Below are 16,234 nucleotides of genomic sequence, written 5' to 3'. Positions count from 1 at the left end.
CTACTCAGAGAGGCCTCAGAAGAAAGGCCTAATGATCTACTTGCAAATAATCAGCCACTGACAACCCTACGGAGCACAGTTCTACTCCGTATACGTGGGTTGCCAGGAGTCAGAAGCAACTCTATGGCAACAGTGTATGTGCGCTTTTGTTTTTTTTCTTTTTGCAGTTAGTCACAGGAAATGCTCTTTGTTCTGGGGATATTGCAGTAAATAAAACTGACCCATCTTTCCACCCTTGAGGATGGTGCATTCTGGTGAGTGAGAAACAAACAATACATTTTAAATAAGCAGGAGTTGGAGGAAAACAGTAGGACTGGGGGAGAGTCTGAGTAGAGCAGAAGGATGGGGAGTGATGGGGTGGGGTGGGAATGGAATTTAAATACAGTGATTGGGATGGACCTTAGTTTGCAAATGACATTTGGAGAGGGACTTAGAAGATATGAGGGGGTGAGCCGTGCAAATCTATGGGGGAATAGTATTCCAGTCAGAGGGGACAGGCAGCTTAAAATCTCTAATGCTGGGTCATGCCTGGCATGTATGTTTGAGAAGGAGTGAGAGAGCCGACAGACTCGGAGCAGAGTAAGCCAGGGAGTGTGAGTTAGGAGATGAGGGTGCACAGTTAATGCCGGCTCATGCAGGACCTTTAGGCTATCGTATAGACTTGACTTTAACTTCAAATAAAATGGGAACCTTAAAGGGTATTAAGTACAAGGGTGACATCACTTGACTTTTTTTTTTTTTTCTTTTTTTAAAGGTTCATAATGGCTGCTGTATTGAGAATAGGTTGTAGGGGACAAGCGTGTAGACCAGTTAGGAGGCTATCGCAATACTCTTCGCAAAACATGTCCGTGGTTTGGACCAGGACGGTAGCTGTGGAGGTGGTGACAAGTGGTCAGATTCAGAATATGTTTTTAAAGTTTAAAAAAAAAAGTTGCCATCGAGTCGATTCTGACTCATTGCAACCCTGTATAACAGAGTAGAACTTCTCTATAGGTTTTTCAAGGAGTGGCTGGTTGTTTTGAACTGGTTACCTTTATGGTTAGCAGTCGTGCTCTTAACCACTGAGCCAGAATTTCCTGGGAGACTAAGGAGGAGGTGTATAAGAAACTTTTAAATACCGAGGTGCCTGTAGGCCTAATAGGGGAGATTTCAGAACTAAAATTAAGCACTCCATTCAGAAATTAAACTGAGAGCTTTAATTCTACACTCCTGATAACCACTAGGCTTCTGTTAACGTTGCCTTTGAAAAACAAAGCTCAGTTGTGGTGTTTGTTATGCTAAGAGTGTTCCCTTAGCTGGCTTTAGAAAAAGCTTCAATGAGTTATTAAAATAAATTAGAGCTTATAGGTAAACCTGTTGTTTTAACCTTAAAGAAGTTCTCCTGGTGGCACAGTGACTAAGCACTCAGGCTGCTAATCAAAATGTTGGCAGTTTGGATGCACAAGCCATTTCCTGGAAACCCTATGGGGGCAGTTCTGCCCTGTCCTATAGGGTCGTTATGAGTTAGAGCTGATTTACACTCTCCTAAACCCTGGTGGCGTAGTGGTTAAGTGCTACGGCTGCTAACCAAGAGGTTGCAGTTCAAATCTACCAGGCGCTCCTTGGAAACCCTCTGGGGCAGTTCTACTCTGTCCTATAGGACTGCTATGAGTCGGAATTGACTCGCCGGCAGTAGGTTTCATTTTTTTGGTAACTAATCACTATGAGTCAGAATTGACTCTATGGCAGTGGGTTTGGTTTTTGGTTTTTTAACTAATAGTCAGCAGTTCAAATTCCACAGGCTCTCCCTGGAAACCCTACAGGGCAGTTCTACTCTGCTCTATAGGGTCACCATGAGTTGAAGTCAACTCATTGGCAGCAAGTTGTTGTTGGTTAACTAACGGTTGGATCCCTGATGGCACAAAGGTTAAGAGATGACTGCTAACCAAAAGGTCAACAGTTTGAATCTGCCAGCTGGTCCTTGGGAATGCCATGGGGCAGTTCTACTCCGTCTTATAGGGCCACTATGAGTCAGAGTCAACTTGATAGCAAGGGGTTTGGTTTTTGGTTTTGCATAACTAATGGTCAGTTCTATATCCAAAGATTTCAAATAACTTGGCCCAGCTGTAATTATATCACTAATTTCTATCTCACTGAATTTTCATGTTGAAATTGTTACCGGACAGAATGCCTCAGTTCTTGTCTTCAGTGTAGGAAAGAATTCAAACACTGAGACAAATAGTGCCAAGCTAGCAGAGGTTTATTAGCAAGCAGAGGGTTAGTAGCAAAAGTACACTTGACTAGGGAGCATCAAGCAGGCAACTCAGATAGACAGAGAGTCTGAGTGCCCTGATAGCCATTTTCTTAGGGTTTTATGCCCTTTTTCTCTTATCTCTCTCTGTTAACATTCAACTGTCAAGTCAGAGACCTCTGTAAAGACTGCTTCCTTGGCTTAACATTTAACAGCCAAGTCAGGGACCCCTGTAGAGACTATTTCTTTAGCTTATTGTTTAATCACCAAGCTTGGGGACCCTATCAAGTTAGGGACTCCTACAGGGACCATTTCCTTGGCTTAATGTTTAACTACCAAGTCAGGGACCCCTGTAAGGACCATCTTACTGACTAATGTTACCACCCCCCATCTCTTCCTCCTCCTGAGTGCAAGGTCTCCTCCTCCCCCTTACAAAATTGCTTATAATTTTCATTTAAGAAATATGGCCTTAGTTAAAATGTATCAAGTATGAGAGATTTGTGTTAGACTAGAAACTGATGTAAAGAAAGTTTCACAATTAATTGCCATCCTTTTAAATCTCACCGCCTTTCCTGCCATTACTTTGACATGAAGTTTTTATCAGTAGTCACTCTGCTTGCTAGGTCTCTTTGCTGTCCCCATAAGGCAGAACACACTATTACAGCCCAAACTGAATGCATGCTCTCCCGTGGTTCATTCCTTCAATAAATGTAATTTATTTAAATATCAGATTAGAGTGTTGGTCCAGTGACTACAAGAGGGCAGAGGTAAGGGAAAAAGAAAGTAGAATAACTGCAAATTTTTGCCTTGAGGAACTGGAATAGTGAAATTTTATTAACTAATATGGACAATGAATGAACTCATAATTTTTGGAGATTGTTGCCTGATTAGTGTCCATGCCCTGAATCACTTGAGCCAATGAAACATACTCCAAATCAGAAAGAGTGAGAAAGATTATTCAGGAGATGAATACATCACAGAGGACCCAACAGCAACACAGACTGTCTCTATGGAGTCCCCAAAACAATTTTACATTAGAGCTTATATAGAATTTTTACAAGGGATAAAAGTGTCTTTGTAGCTGCAGATGACATGGCCAGATACAAGATAGTGACAAAAGACTCTTTACCTGACCTAACAGATAAGTGCTGAACATCTCCATATCAGGTTAAAGATATTCATGTCAGACATCTGGGCTCTAATTTCCCTATGGGAGCTTGTAAGTCACAGGTGGTCTGACAGAATAAACAAAGTTATTTGCATCAGATCAAACAAAGAACAAAGTCATTAGCATTACATTAAAACAAAGTCATTAACAAAGGTATGTGAAGGAGGAGGCAGGCAGAGGAAGGAGAAAAACTTTTAGGTTCATCATGGCCTTAGTTATGTCAAGCTCTAGGTTGCCCATTTTGAGAAAGAGAAAACATGCTGGGGAGTATTAAGGTCACAAGACCTAGAGTAGGAATTCAGTTTTAAACATGTGAAGTTTGATATATCCATTACTCAAAAGATCTAAAATTACAGAATGTTGTCACTGGCGAGAAATATAGACACGTTCTAGTTGTGAACCTTTTAATGAAGAGTTATAACAAGGAAATCCATGGATAGATTTATGGGGATTTCTGAACCTTCTAAAATTTTGGGTGATTGTACATATGTTCTTTTTTTTTTTTTTTTGGTGATGTGGAGGAGTAGAAACACTTTTTTTTGCCAGGATTTCAAAAAATTAAAAGCCATTTATTATTTGTAGATAAATAAAGAAATTCACGAAGAGAAGAGTTATAGAACACACACAAACATACAATTTGGATTTTTAGTAAAGCAAGAATGAGAATGCAAATCTTGAAGTGAAAAGAGGAATGACGTTGTCTTTAGTCCATTCTGTCTCTCACTTCAACCAAATGTGATATTGACCTATGTACCCAAAGACAGATGTGTATGAAAGGGCTCTTAATCTGTTCTACCATATTGTATTGCTGCAGCTGTTATCTGTTCTTATCTTTATGATGGATTCTACAAGAGAGGCTAACAAATTAGAATCATAGAAGGTTGGTGCTAGAAAAAGGATCAACCAAATTTTTCCTCTGGGTGAACGGTGTTCTAAAGAGGAAAGGTGATATTCTTCAAATAATGAAGGTGATTAGTGTCAGGACTGGGTCCCAATCACAAGACTCCTCCATCCAATGAACTTTCTACTTCTAAGCCTGCCACTTTTTTGTCAAATTACATAAGAATAAAACCAAAAGCCTGTTGCCTTTGTTACAGGTTAGGGCTCCTCTGCTCAGGACTAAGACCTGCTTAGGTTCTTACCTTCTTCTAACCAAGAATGACCAGGAGAGGCTCAGAGATTCCACATGAACAAAAGTTTCTTAGAAACAAAGTAAAAGTTTTGCTAGGAAGAGAGGGAGAGGGGTTCCCACCTACGCAAGCCTCTAGTCTCTCAACCGGACAAAGGATTTCATAGGGCTTAAAAAAGTTCTTAGGTTCGCTATGAGTCAGAATTGACTTGACAGCACTGCCTTTTGGCTTTAGGTGGGAAAAAGGTATTTATTCATTAGATGAGTGGAGATTTCTAGGAGAAGGGCAGGGATTATGGAAATCACTTGCGCTCACAGTTGGAATTCGAGATGGACTTCCTTGCAGAGGTTGCTGGAACTAAGATGGAGTCTGTCACAAAGGCTGCCGGGATGTCGAACAGGACATATTCTGGGATGTTGTGCATACGTGATGCTTCTGGATCTTGGTTCAAGCCCAGGCAAGGGGTCTCTGTTCATGTTTGTCTCATGTGTAAGGTCATCCATAGGCCACGCTGGTCTTTACTGTGTATGCACTTGCAAAAACAACTCAGGAAGATTATCAATAATTTATAGCTGGTCAAGCACACAGGGCTTTGAAATGTAGACCCTCATCTTGTCTAAGCACTTAGTTTGTTAATTATAAGTAGTTTTTGGGTGCCTAGCAAAAAGTGTATGGTGGTTTGTACTTAAGTTTAGATTCAGAGACTAACTATGGCTGGTCAAGCACACAGGGCCTTGAAATGTAGCCTTTATTTAATTCAGCCAGCCTCTGTTCCCTGTCTCACCTTCAAGTTGATTCCTATTCATAGGGACCCTAAAGGACAGAGTAGAACTGCCCTGGCGAGTTTCCAAGAAGTTGCTGGTGGATTCGATCTGTGGACCTTTTGGTCAGCAGCTCAGCTCTTAACCACTATGCCACCTGGGCTCCTAACATAAACACAGGTGACAAAATATTAAACCTAAAGATTTTGGAAAGACTATTAATGACACCCTGGTGGTACAGTGGTTAAGAGCTTGGCTACTAACCAAAAGGTCAACAGTTCGAATCCATCAGCCACTCCTTAGAAATCCTACAAGGCAGTTCCACTCTGTCCTTCAGGGTCGCTATAAGTCGGAATTGACTCAATGGCAATGGGTTTGGTTTTTGGTATGAATGATATCACCATTCTGCTTATACTCACTGTAGAAAATTTTCCTTACTTTTCTTCCTCAAGCTGAGCTTTTATTAATGTCAGGTATTATTCCTCTCTCTCAGAATAAAAATATTTACCATTTGTTAAGTGTATTTGATGTCAAACACCAGGCTATGCATTTTCCTTACATTTTCCCTAATCCTTAATTTATCTTCTTACATAGGTATTGTTTTTACCTTTTTTAGATGTGAAGAAACTTAAGTGGAGGGATTGTTAAGAGGCTTTCCCAAGATTACAGACCTACTAAGTGGTGGAATTAAAATTTGAACTCAGGTACCATTTTCATTATGCAATCTTGCCTATATCAGACCTGTCTGCTCTCAGCTAGTCTTGTTTAAGTGTCTGTGGTCAGCTATTAGCTCATTTGGGGCTGGATAACCTAGGGTGACAGAGACAAACCTTCCAAATGTCTCATTATCTAACAAGCTAACCCAGGCTGGTTTACATGGTGGTGGCAGAATTCCAAAGTGATTAAGAGAAGCATCAAAGCCTCTTGAGACCCAGGCTTAGAATTCTCGGGGCTCTGCCTAGGCTGCATCCTATTGGCCAAAGTAAGCCACAGGCCACCCAGATTCAATGGGATAGAAAAATAGGCTCCACTCTTGAAATCAAGACCTGGGAAGAATTGTTGCCACACGTTTTTGTTTTTTTTTTTTTTTGCCAGGGGGTGCTGTAGAGGGCATGGCAATATACCATGTAGATTATTGGTCTGTGTTTCAGTTTACCTTTTTCTGTTTTAAACATTAGATTTTGGGTATTAATAAGTGGGATGAATTTGTAATACAGTTATATTGAACACAGAAGTGAGAATGATGATATAATATGGAGTCTTTTAATGGAATGTTCTAAAGTTTTTTATCAAACTTATTTACCTACTCTTTCTAAGACTTTGTAGATTCTTGTGAAAAAATAGAGATGGGAAACTTTTATTACCAGTACATATTTTGAGAGAATCTTATCTTTAGGACTTCCTCAGCACATTAGGATAAATTACTACGTAAGTATGAATTTCTGTTTGTAAGGAGCCTGAGACTGTTAGTTGTCAAGTCCTGTCTACCAGGATAAGGTCACAGTGTACATACTCCCTAGTAATTCTATCTGGGATGTTTTAATGTCTCCCTTTTCTACCTTGGAAACCTTGGTGGCATAGTGGTTAAGAGCCATGGCTGCTAAGCAAAGGGTCTGCAGTTCCAATCCACCAGGTGCTCCTTGGAAACCCCATGGGGCAGTTTTACTCTGTCCTATAGGGTCTCTATGAGTTGAAATCGACTCATAATGAGTATGGGTTTTCTGCCTTTATCTTTACAAGACTTATCTCTGCAAGTAATAGAAGAATAAAGATTTCAGAAGTTCTTAGTAAAGAGGAAAACTTTGTTTCCCTTCAATACATTTCCTGATCTGCAGCCAGAGTAGACTTTGAAGCTGTAAATCCAATCCTATTACTGGCACACCTCTGAGATATTGTGGGTTTTGTTCTAGACCACTGCAATAGAGACACACCAATTTTTTTGTTTCCCAGTGCATATAAAAGTTATGTTTACAGTACACTGTAGTCTATTAAGTGTACAAAAGCATTATGTCTAAAAAAATAACATATAGACCTTGATTAAAAAAATACTTTATTGCTAAAAAAGGCTAACCATCATCTGAATCTTTCGTGAGTCATTATCTTTTTGCTGGAGTCCATGCCTGCTGACTGATCACAGTGGTGGTGCTGAAGCTTGGGATGGCCTTAGCGATTTCTTAAAGTAAGACAAGAAGTTTGCTGCATCTATTGACTCTTCCTTTCATCAAAGGTTTCTCTGTGATATGCAATGCTGTTTGATAGCATTTTACCCACAGTAGACCTTCTTTCAAAATGGGAGTCAATCCTCTCAAAATCTGCTACTACTTTATCCACTAAGTTTATGTAATATCCCAAACCCTTTGTTGTCATTTCAACGCTGTTCACAACACCTTCACCAGGAGTACAGATCACCTCAAAAAATCAGTCTCTGCTCATCCATAAGAAGCAGTTCCTCATCCATTAAAGCTTTATTATGAGATTGCAGTAATTCATTCAGTCACATCTTCAGGTTCCACTTGTAACTCTAGTTCTCTTGCCATTTCCACCACATCTGCAGTTATTTCCTCCACTCAAGTCTGAATCTTCTCAAAGTCATCCATGAGGGTTGGAATCAACTTCTTTGCAAAATCCTGTTAATATTGATATTTTGACCTTCTCCCATGAATCACAAACGTTCTTAATGACTTCTAGAATGGTGAATCCTTTCCAGAAGGTTTTAAATTTACTATGCCTAGCTTCTTCAGAGGAATTGCTATCTACGATAGCTATAGCTTTAAAAAATGTATTTCTTAAGTAATAAGACTTGAAAGTCAAAAGTACCCCTCGATGCATGGGCTGCAGAATGTATGTTGTATTGGCAGGCATAAAAACAACATTAATCTCCTTGTACATCTCCAGCAGAGCTCTTAGGTAACCAGGTGCATTGTCAATAAGCAGTAATATTTTGAAAGAAATCTTTTTTTCTGAGCAGTAAGTCTCAACAGAGGTCTTAAAATATTCAGTGAACCATATTGTAAGTAGATGTGCTGTCATCCAGGCTTTGTTATTCCATTTATAGAGCACAGGCAGAGCAGGTTTAGCATAATTCTTAAGGGCCCTAGGATTTTCAGAATGGTAAATGAGCACTGGCTTCAATTTAAAGTCACCACCTGCATTATCCCCTAACAAGAGAGTCAACCCGTCCTTTGAAACTTTGAAGCCAGACATTGACATCTCTTCTCTAACTACAGAAGTTCTAGATGGCATCTTTTCCAATATAAAGCTGTTTAGTCTACATTGAAAATCTGTTGTTTGTTGTTCCACCTTCATCAATTATTTTAGCTAGATTTTATGGCTAACTTGCTGCAGTATCTACAAGAGCACGTGCTTCACCTTGCACTTTTATGTTATGGAGATGGTTTCTTTCCTTAACCTCATGAACCAAACTCTGCTACCTTCAGACTTTTCTTCTGCAGCTTCCTCACCTCTCTCAGCCTTCATAGAATCAAAGAGAGTTAGAGGTTTGCTCTGGATTAGGTTTTATTTAAGGAATATTGTGACTGATTTGGTCTTCTATCCAGACCACTAAAACTTTCTCCATGTCAGCAATAGACTGTTTCACTTTCTTATCATTCATGTGTTCACTGGTGTAGCACTTTTAATTTCCTTCAAGAACATTTCCTTTGCATTCACAATTTGGCTAAATGGCACAGGAGGCCTAGCTTTCACCTTCTCTAGCCTTTTGACATGCCTTCCACACAAAGCTTAATCATTTCTAGCTTTTGATTTAAAGTGAGAGACATGCAACTCTTCCTTTCACTTGAACACTTAGAGGCCATTGTAGGATGGCCATTGTAGGATTATTAATTGGCCTAATTTCAATACTGTTGTGTCTCATGGAATAGGGATGCCCAAGGAGAGGGAAAGACTCGACGAATGGCCAGTAGTGGAGCAGTCAGAACACATACAACATTTATCCGTTAAGTTCACCATCTTATGTGAGTACTGTTTGTGGTGCCCCAAAACAATTACAATAATAACATCAAAGATCACTGATCACAGATCAGCGTAACAGATGTAATAATAATGAAAAAGTTTGAAATATTGTGAGAATTACCAAAAACATGAAGTGAGCATGTGCTGTTGGAAAAATGGACCCAACAGATTTGCTTCACACAGGGTTGCAAAAAAAAAAATCTTCAATTTGCAAAAAATACAATGTCTTCAAAGTACAATAAAGTGAAGCACAATAAAACAGGGTATACCTACACTACCTCATAATGGCAGTGGCTTCCATTTGTGCTGGCTTAAAGGCCAAAACTCTTAAAACAGCTTCCAATAAGCTTTGTGATTTAGTGTCACCTCTGGCTCATCTGCTATTACCTTGCTCCACGCCATCTTTCTTTAACTTTTCTCAGTTCCTTGAACTCACCAGGTTCTCTCCCATCCAAGGGCTTGGGTATCTACCCTTTCTTCTTATGGAACTGTTCTCTTTCTCTCCTTACCCCTACAAATGCCATCCGGCTGAAGCTTGTCAATTTTTTTTTTTTTTTGGATCTCATTTAAATATCTCCTCTTCAGGGAAGACTTTTTGAGCAGTAGACCAGAAAGTTAATTTTATTACTTATTTACCTCTTGGGAGAAAAGAACATGAACTATAGTAATCGATTCATCCAGATTTTTTCCATTTTAAGCCAAATTATATTGTATTAAAAATGTATTTAATAAGTCCTAGCAGTGACATCACTACAGTGGTATGGGGGTGCGAACCACCGCAAGTGACACTATCAGTGGGGGTGACACCAAAATGTCTACAGCAGAATTTTTTTTGTATAAATATACCTGTATCATAAAAGGATAAATATTTTTCATAGTCCGAGTTTCCATGTATCACTATATCTACGAGGCTAGAACTCTGTTAATTTGCTTTTTGAACCTTCTAATGCCTTCAAGTCAGAGGTGCCATTATTTTCCAATTACAATGATGTTTCCAATCCTGTGGTTTTGCCTACACACACCACAAGCACACACTGTTTTCTTTGCTGATGGTGATTTTATTGCGGCTGATTTTGTTAAATTTGTTAAATTTTCTGGTGTTTTTTTCTTTTTATAGCTACAATATTGTGGTCATTAGTATTTGTGAACCTATATCAATAACTTTTTTTGAGAATGAAGTAGTAATTAAAGGAAAAGAAGGAGTGACATAAGCGAATTACAATTTACGAGTAATATTAGTACAAAAAACATTATCAAAGATTATGTATGCTCTGGTAGGAAGGAGATCCATGGGGGAGGTGACACCATGAGTTGTCACACTGGGCAACACCAACCCTACTGATGCCACTGAGTCCCAGATATATTCCCTTATATAAACATTGATAACCTAGCTGGGAAAGTTCAGAAATACCTTTGAAATAGTGACTATGACACAACTTTTTATACATTGAACATATATTAATCACATTTCAGTTAAGACAAAATATATTCAAGCTTAAGCAGATTCAGAAATAATATTATAGTGTACATATGGATGGCAGCACAACACTGGCTGTGAAATTCCTAGTCTGTATGAGATTATTATGGGGAAATAAGTTATGGGAGTAATCAAGTTTCGTTGAAGTCTTGAGTAGATAAAGACAAGTAGCCAGAGAAAAGGTTGGGAAGGCAGATTTAATCCAGCCTTTTGAGAATCTCAGGTGTAGGGCTAAAGCAACTGTACTTTATGTGCTAATGAGTACCAAAACTAAACCAAACCCATTGCCGTTGAGTTGATTCCAACTCATAGCAACCCTATAAAACAGAATAGAACTGCCTCATAGAGTTTCCAAGGAGCTCGTGGTGGATTTGAACTGGTAACCTTTTTGTTAGCAGCTGTAGCACTTAACCACAATGCCACTAGGATTTTAGAGATTCATTATGTATTAATAGAGAAATGGAATAGTTTTGAGGACCCCAAGCTGTTTTTTTCAGTGTCATTAATCAAGTCATGTCCTTTATGAACATCATCAGCCATACTTGAAAAATGAGTACAACCATGCCTCACTTCTTAACAAGTAAGAACAATAGACCTTGAGCTAGAGTACTTAGTTGGCATCCCGGTTACAATGCTGACTTGGGTTTACCCCAAAAGCAAAAGTTTTAAACACTGAAAAAAATTGCAGTCCTCTCTTGGATTCAACTTTCTCTCACTGCCATTAGAGCCAGAGGGAAGCCAATTAGCTACTGGGATATCAACCCAAATTCAGTAATGTTTTTACTATGATGCCTTAATTGATATCCTCATTTTGCTTCTTACAATAGAAAAACTAGAGCTTTTTTTTTTTTTTTTCTCTCACTCTCATAATCTTTATCAGACTTTCACCTCTGTGGACATGAAAGTGGGAAATCGAACCACCCTGACTGAATTCATTTTGGTGGGCTTCTCAGCAGACACCCAGTTGCAGCTGATTCTATTTGGAATATTTCTGTTGCTGTATTTGATAACCTTGTCCGGGAACATGACTTTGATTATCTTAATCCGGATTGATTCCCGTCTTCACACACCTATGTACTTTTTCATAGGCAATCTGTCTTTCCTAGATTTCTGGTACACCTCACTGTTTACCCCCAAAATCCTAGTTAATTGTGTCTCAGAAGATAAACATATTTCCTTGGCTGGCTGTGGGGCCCAGATGTTCTTTTCCTGTGTTGTAGCCTACACTGAGTGCTATCTCCTAGCAGCCATGGCTTATGACCGCCATGTGGCAATTTGTAACCGCTTACTCTATTCAGGTACCATGTCCAGTTCTCTCCGTACTGGGCTAGTTGCTGGTTCCTACATTGGAGGGTTCTTGAATGCCATAGCCCATACTGCCAACACTTTCCGCCTGAGTTTCTGTGGTAAGAATATCATTGACCACTTCTTCTGTGATGTACCACCATTGGTAAAAATGTCCTGTACCGATACAAAGGTCTATGAAAAAGTGCTCCTGGGTGTGGTAGGCTTCACAGTCCTCTCCAGCATTCTTGCCATCTTGATTTCTTATTTCAACATCCTTCAGGCTATCCTGAGGATCCACTCGGCCACAGGAAGGCTCAAAGCCTTCTCAACCTGTGCTTCCCACCTGATCTCAGTCATGCTCTTCTATGGATCCTTACTCTTCATGTATTCAAGGCCTAGTTCCACCTATTCCCTGGAAAGAGACAAAGTGGCTGCTCTGTTCTACACTGTGATGAACCCATTGCTCAACCCTCTCATCTACAGTGTGAGGAACAAAGATGTCAAAGAGGCTTTCAGGAAAGCAATACAGACAATACGACCACAAGGATGAAGGTCATCATTTATCTTCTTAATGAATGCTCTTACCGTATTTTCCAAATCATTGACTTATATACATGTTTGAAAATATTGATCTATTTCAATTAAATTCCACAAGTTAGATTTAATGAAATACTAAGTAAACAATTCCATAATTTTCATTATGTTGTTGTTTAGGAGGTATTTAGATTATAAAAAAGAATGATTTTAAATTCATGGAGAAAGATAGCTCTACAAATTTGTATGTCACCTTAAAAAGATTGATTTCTCGCTCATACAGTGAGTATACCACAGTATTGTCTCTCAATCCACATCACACTATATGCTCCCACTAGGGGAAAATAACAGACTCAGGTGGAACAAAATGAAACAGACAAATAAAAAAAAAAAAATTAAAAACCAGTCTATTCTAGACTCATCGTTTCTTTTCTTCTACCAGAAAACTTGAACTTTAAAGAAAGTTTACAGCTCAATATCGGACACAGAGCAAATGTTTAGTAAATATTATTTTCAATACTCTCTAGGACACTGCAAGTTAACAATTATTAGTTCCATTTTACAAATGAGGACTTTGAAGCTCAGAAGTTAGACCTTTGCTACTGAAAAATTATAACTACTGCTGAAATGAACACCTTTAGAAAATGCATCTAAATTAAAATTTTAGGACAAAGAACTTTAGCCACTTCACTGCTTGTATTGGTTCTGGCATTTCTGATCTTTCCTCAAATGTATTTATTTTCTAATGGGTCACTGTGCACACTCTACTCATCACAAAATTCTTAATCTGTATTTGTCTATCACCACGGAAACACTGGGAGTACTTGACTGGAAGTGTTTGGGATGTATTCTACAAGTTTTAACACTCCTTATAACATTTTCTTCACATTTCCATAGTAACCATCACATAAGGAATAAAGAAAAGTCCAGTCAATTTCAGGGGACACAGCCATGTAAAAATTAAACCTTTGGGATCTCAGAAGTAATACATACATCTGTTTGTTTTACATTAAACCAAGATTCCTTTAAAAAAAAACCTATATTAATATTAAACTGACTCTTCCTTGTTTCACATTAAACCAAGATGTGTATTTTTTTTTAAACTACGTTAATATTAAACCAGAGCTATATTATATATAGTGGTCCCTGGGAGAAACAAAAGGTCATGTGCTCAGCTAGTAACCATAGAGACTGGAGGTTAAAACCCACTGGGAGGTGCCTCTGCTTCTGAAAAGTCATGTTGTTGTTCTTAGGTACTGTGGAATCCCTTCAAAATCACAGTTCCCCTATGTAAGCAAAACAAAGTGCTGCTGGGTCCTGCACCATCCTTACAATCTTTGCTATGCTTGAGCCCATCTTATAGCCACTGTGTCAGTTCTCTTATTGAGGGTCTCCCTCTCTTTCGCTGACCCTCCCCTTTACCAAGCATTATGTCATTCTCCGGGGACTAATCCCTCCTGATAACATGCCCAAAGTATGTGAGACAAACCTTTGCCACCCTCGTTTCTAATAGCCATTGAAAACACTATTGAGCACAGTTCTTCAAAACACGTGGTCAACATACGTCTGTTTCGATTCGACTCAATAGCAACTTTCTTCCTCTGTTGCTGTATATTCTATAGTACAGATTGAAGTCTGATCACTACGAAAACAAAACAAAGAATCTAAAACAAAGAAATACATCTTTTTCAATGAATTCTTTTAATAAAAAAGAGTATTTCTTATTCCAGTTCCCCAACTTGCCCTGAAGCAATCCATTATTACTTAGCACTGGGTTAAGAAATTTATGTCAATTTAGGCTTCTAGTTGTTTTAACTTAAGGAGTTTTTTCAGAGCCTCTTTCACATCTTTATTCCTCAGACTATAGATCATGGGATTCAACATGGGGAAGACCACAGTATAAAACGTAGAAACCATCTTGTCCCTCTCAAGGAAATAACTGGAGCTTGGGCGAGAGTAGATGTAGAGAATGGAGCCATAATATAAGGTGACAGAAATCAAGTGGGAAGAGCAGGTAGAGAAGGCTTTGAGGCGGCCCTGGGTGGAGCGGATCCTCAAGATGGCGGCAATGATGAAGAGGTAGGAGGCAAGTATGAGCACAGAGGGGGTGATGACATTGGAGGCCAGAAGGAAGTACAGCATCTCCTGGTAGCTGTCTTTCACATCACATGCCAACTTCACCAACGGTGGGACATCACAGAAAAAGTCATCAATGACGTTGTCACCACAAAAATCCAATGTGAATGTGTTACTGGTGAGTATTGTTGAGTTGATGAAACCTCCAGTATAGGTGCATATAACCAAAAAAATGCACAGTCTTTTTGACATGACCTGGGCATAAAGCAAGGGGTTGGAGATGGCCACATAGCGGTCATAAGCCATGGCGGCCAACAAGTAGCACTCACTATATGCCAGCCCAGCAGAGAAGAAGAACTGAGCAATGCAGCCAGCAAAGGAGATGCTTTTGTCCTCAGAGATGCAGGTGACTAGGATCTTTGGGGTATAGACAGAGGAATACCAGAGATCCAGGAACGACAGGTTGCCAATGAAAGAATACATAGGTGTGTGAAGCCGGGAGTCATTACAGATCAATGTTATGAGCATGGTATTTCCCATCAGAGTCACAGAGTACACACCAAGGAACACCACAAATAGGATCAACTGCATCACAGGGTCTGTTGTAAAGCCCACCAGGATGAACTCTGTCACATTGTGATTGCTCCTCTCCATGGCTAAAGGAACCTTACCTAAAAATGGAGTTTTGTTCACTCAACTCAAATAAAATGAAGACATTCTATGTGCCAGGTATATGTGATGTTTTCAAGACTAAAGGCATTAGAATTCAGAGTTCTGAGCAGGAATCTTGACTTGAGAAACTGATGGTAGTTCTCTGAGCCTCAATGCATTCATTTCAGTAAAATGTGTTTGTACCGGTACAGCCATAATGCTGCTGGAGTCTGTTTATTATTTTCAAAATAAAATTTTTTGAGCTTCAGGTGCTGTTCTAGGCTTTTCTTCTAAATGAGTAAACACATAAGAATAAAAAATAAGTATAGAAAGATTTGCAGATAATGTTAAATGTTATGAAAAAAGTAAAAGTGGGTGATGGATTTAAAAAAAAAAAAGGTGGGAAAGGATCTAATTGAATTTAAACACCAAGGGAAACCCTCCCTTCCTTTATTTACCAGAAGAAATGGGCAAGTTGTTCAGATCCCATGAGAGGCAGGAAGGTCCCTGCAGTTTGCAAAATGTAGTTATGCAAATATAGAGAAAGTTTTCCTCTCAGCTACCCTAGAGGAGTCTTTGGTACAATTATCATAAATCCCAAGAGTGAAGACTAGGTTGAGAATCAGAGTGAAATTTCAGAGTGGAGATAAATGATCAAATCCATCTGGTTACGTCAAGTAAATCAAACGTGACATCATTGTGAGTATTTCAGTGTCGAAAAGCCTAGAATTTAGCATTATTCTAAAGTATCAAACATTACCATTTTGCACTTGGCATTATTCTACATTAGCATTTAGCATTATTCTACAGTATCAAAAATTATGCCTCCTTTATAGTCCTGAAATGAAATTTATAGATCAAACTACTTATAAACATATATATGTATGAAAATATACTACGCCTAATGTAAAGTTAAATAAAAGGAAAGTTTATTATATAACTATTACA

At 38.9% G+C, this 16,234-nt stretch overlaps 2 protein-coding genes across 2 annotated transcripts; one reads left to right on the top strand and one right to left on the bottom strand.

The window, feature by feature from the left end:
- The first annotated feature begins 11,627 nt into the window (after positions 1-11,627).
- Positions 11,628-12,575, top strand: LOC135232022 (olfactory receptor 9G4-like). The gene has a single exon (XM_064289300.1). The coding sequence runs from the start codon at positions 11,637-11,639 to the stop codon at positions 12,573-12,575; it is 939 nt and encodes a 312-aa protein (XP_064145370.1). The 5' UTR covers positions 11,628-11,636.
- A 1,197-nt stretch (positions 12,576-13,772) lies between these two features.
- LOC111748373 (olfactory receptor 9G19-like) lies at positions 13,773-15,688 on the bottom strand. Its single transcript, XM_064288974.1, has one exon. It carries the CDS (start codon positions 15,287-15,289, stop codon positions 14,354-14,356), a length of 936 nt encoding a protein of 311 aa, XP_064145044.1. The 5' UTR covers positions 15,290-15,688; the 3' UTR covers positions 13,773-14,353.
- Between the last annotated feature and the right edge of the window lie 546 nt (positions 15,689-16,234).

Source organism: Loxodonta africana, chromosome 7 (genome assembly GCF_030014295.1).
Source record: "Loxodonta africana isolate mLoxAfr1 chromosome 7, mLoxAfr1.hap2, whole genome shotgun sequence".
Lineage (NCBI taxonomy): Eukaryota > Metazoa > Chordata > Mammalia > Proboscidea > Elephantidae > Loxodonta > Loxodonta africana.
Note: the sequence above shows the minus strand (reverse complement) of the source record. Positions and strands in the feature narration are given on the sequence as shown.

Excerpts from the sequence above, each read along its gene's own strand:
- LOC111748373 (XM_064288974.1), bottom strand. The coding sequence starts at position 15,289 with ATGGAGAGGAGCAATCACAATGTGACAGAGTTCATCCTGGTGGGCTTT.
- LOC135232022 (XM_064289300.1), top strand. The coding sequence starts at position 11,637 with ATGAAAGTGGGAAATCGAACCACCCTGACTGAATTCATTTTGGTGGGC.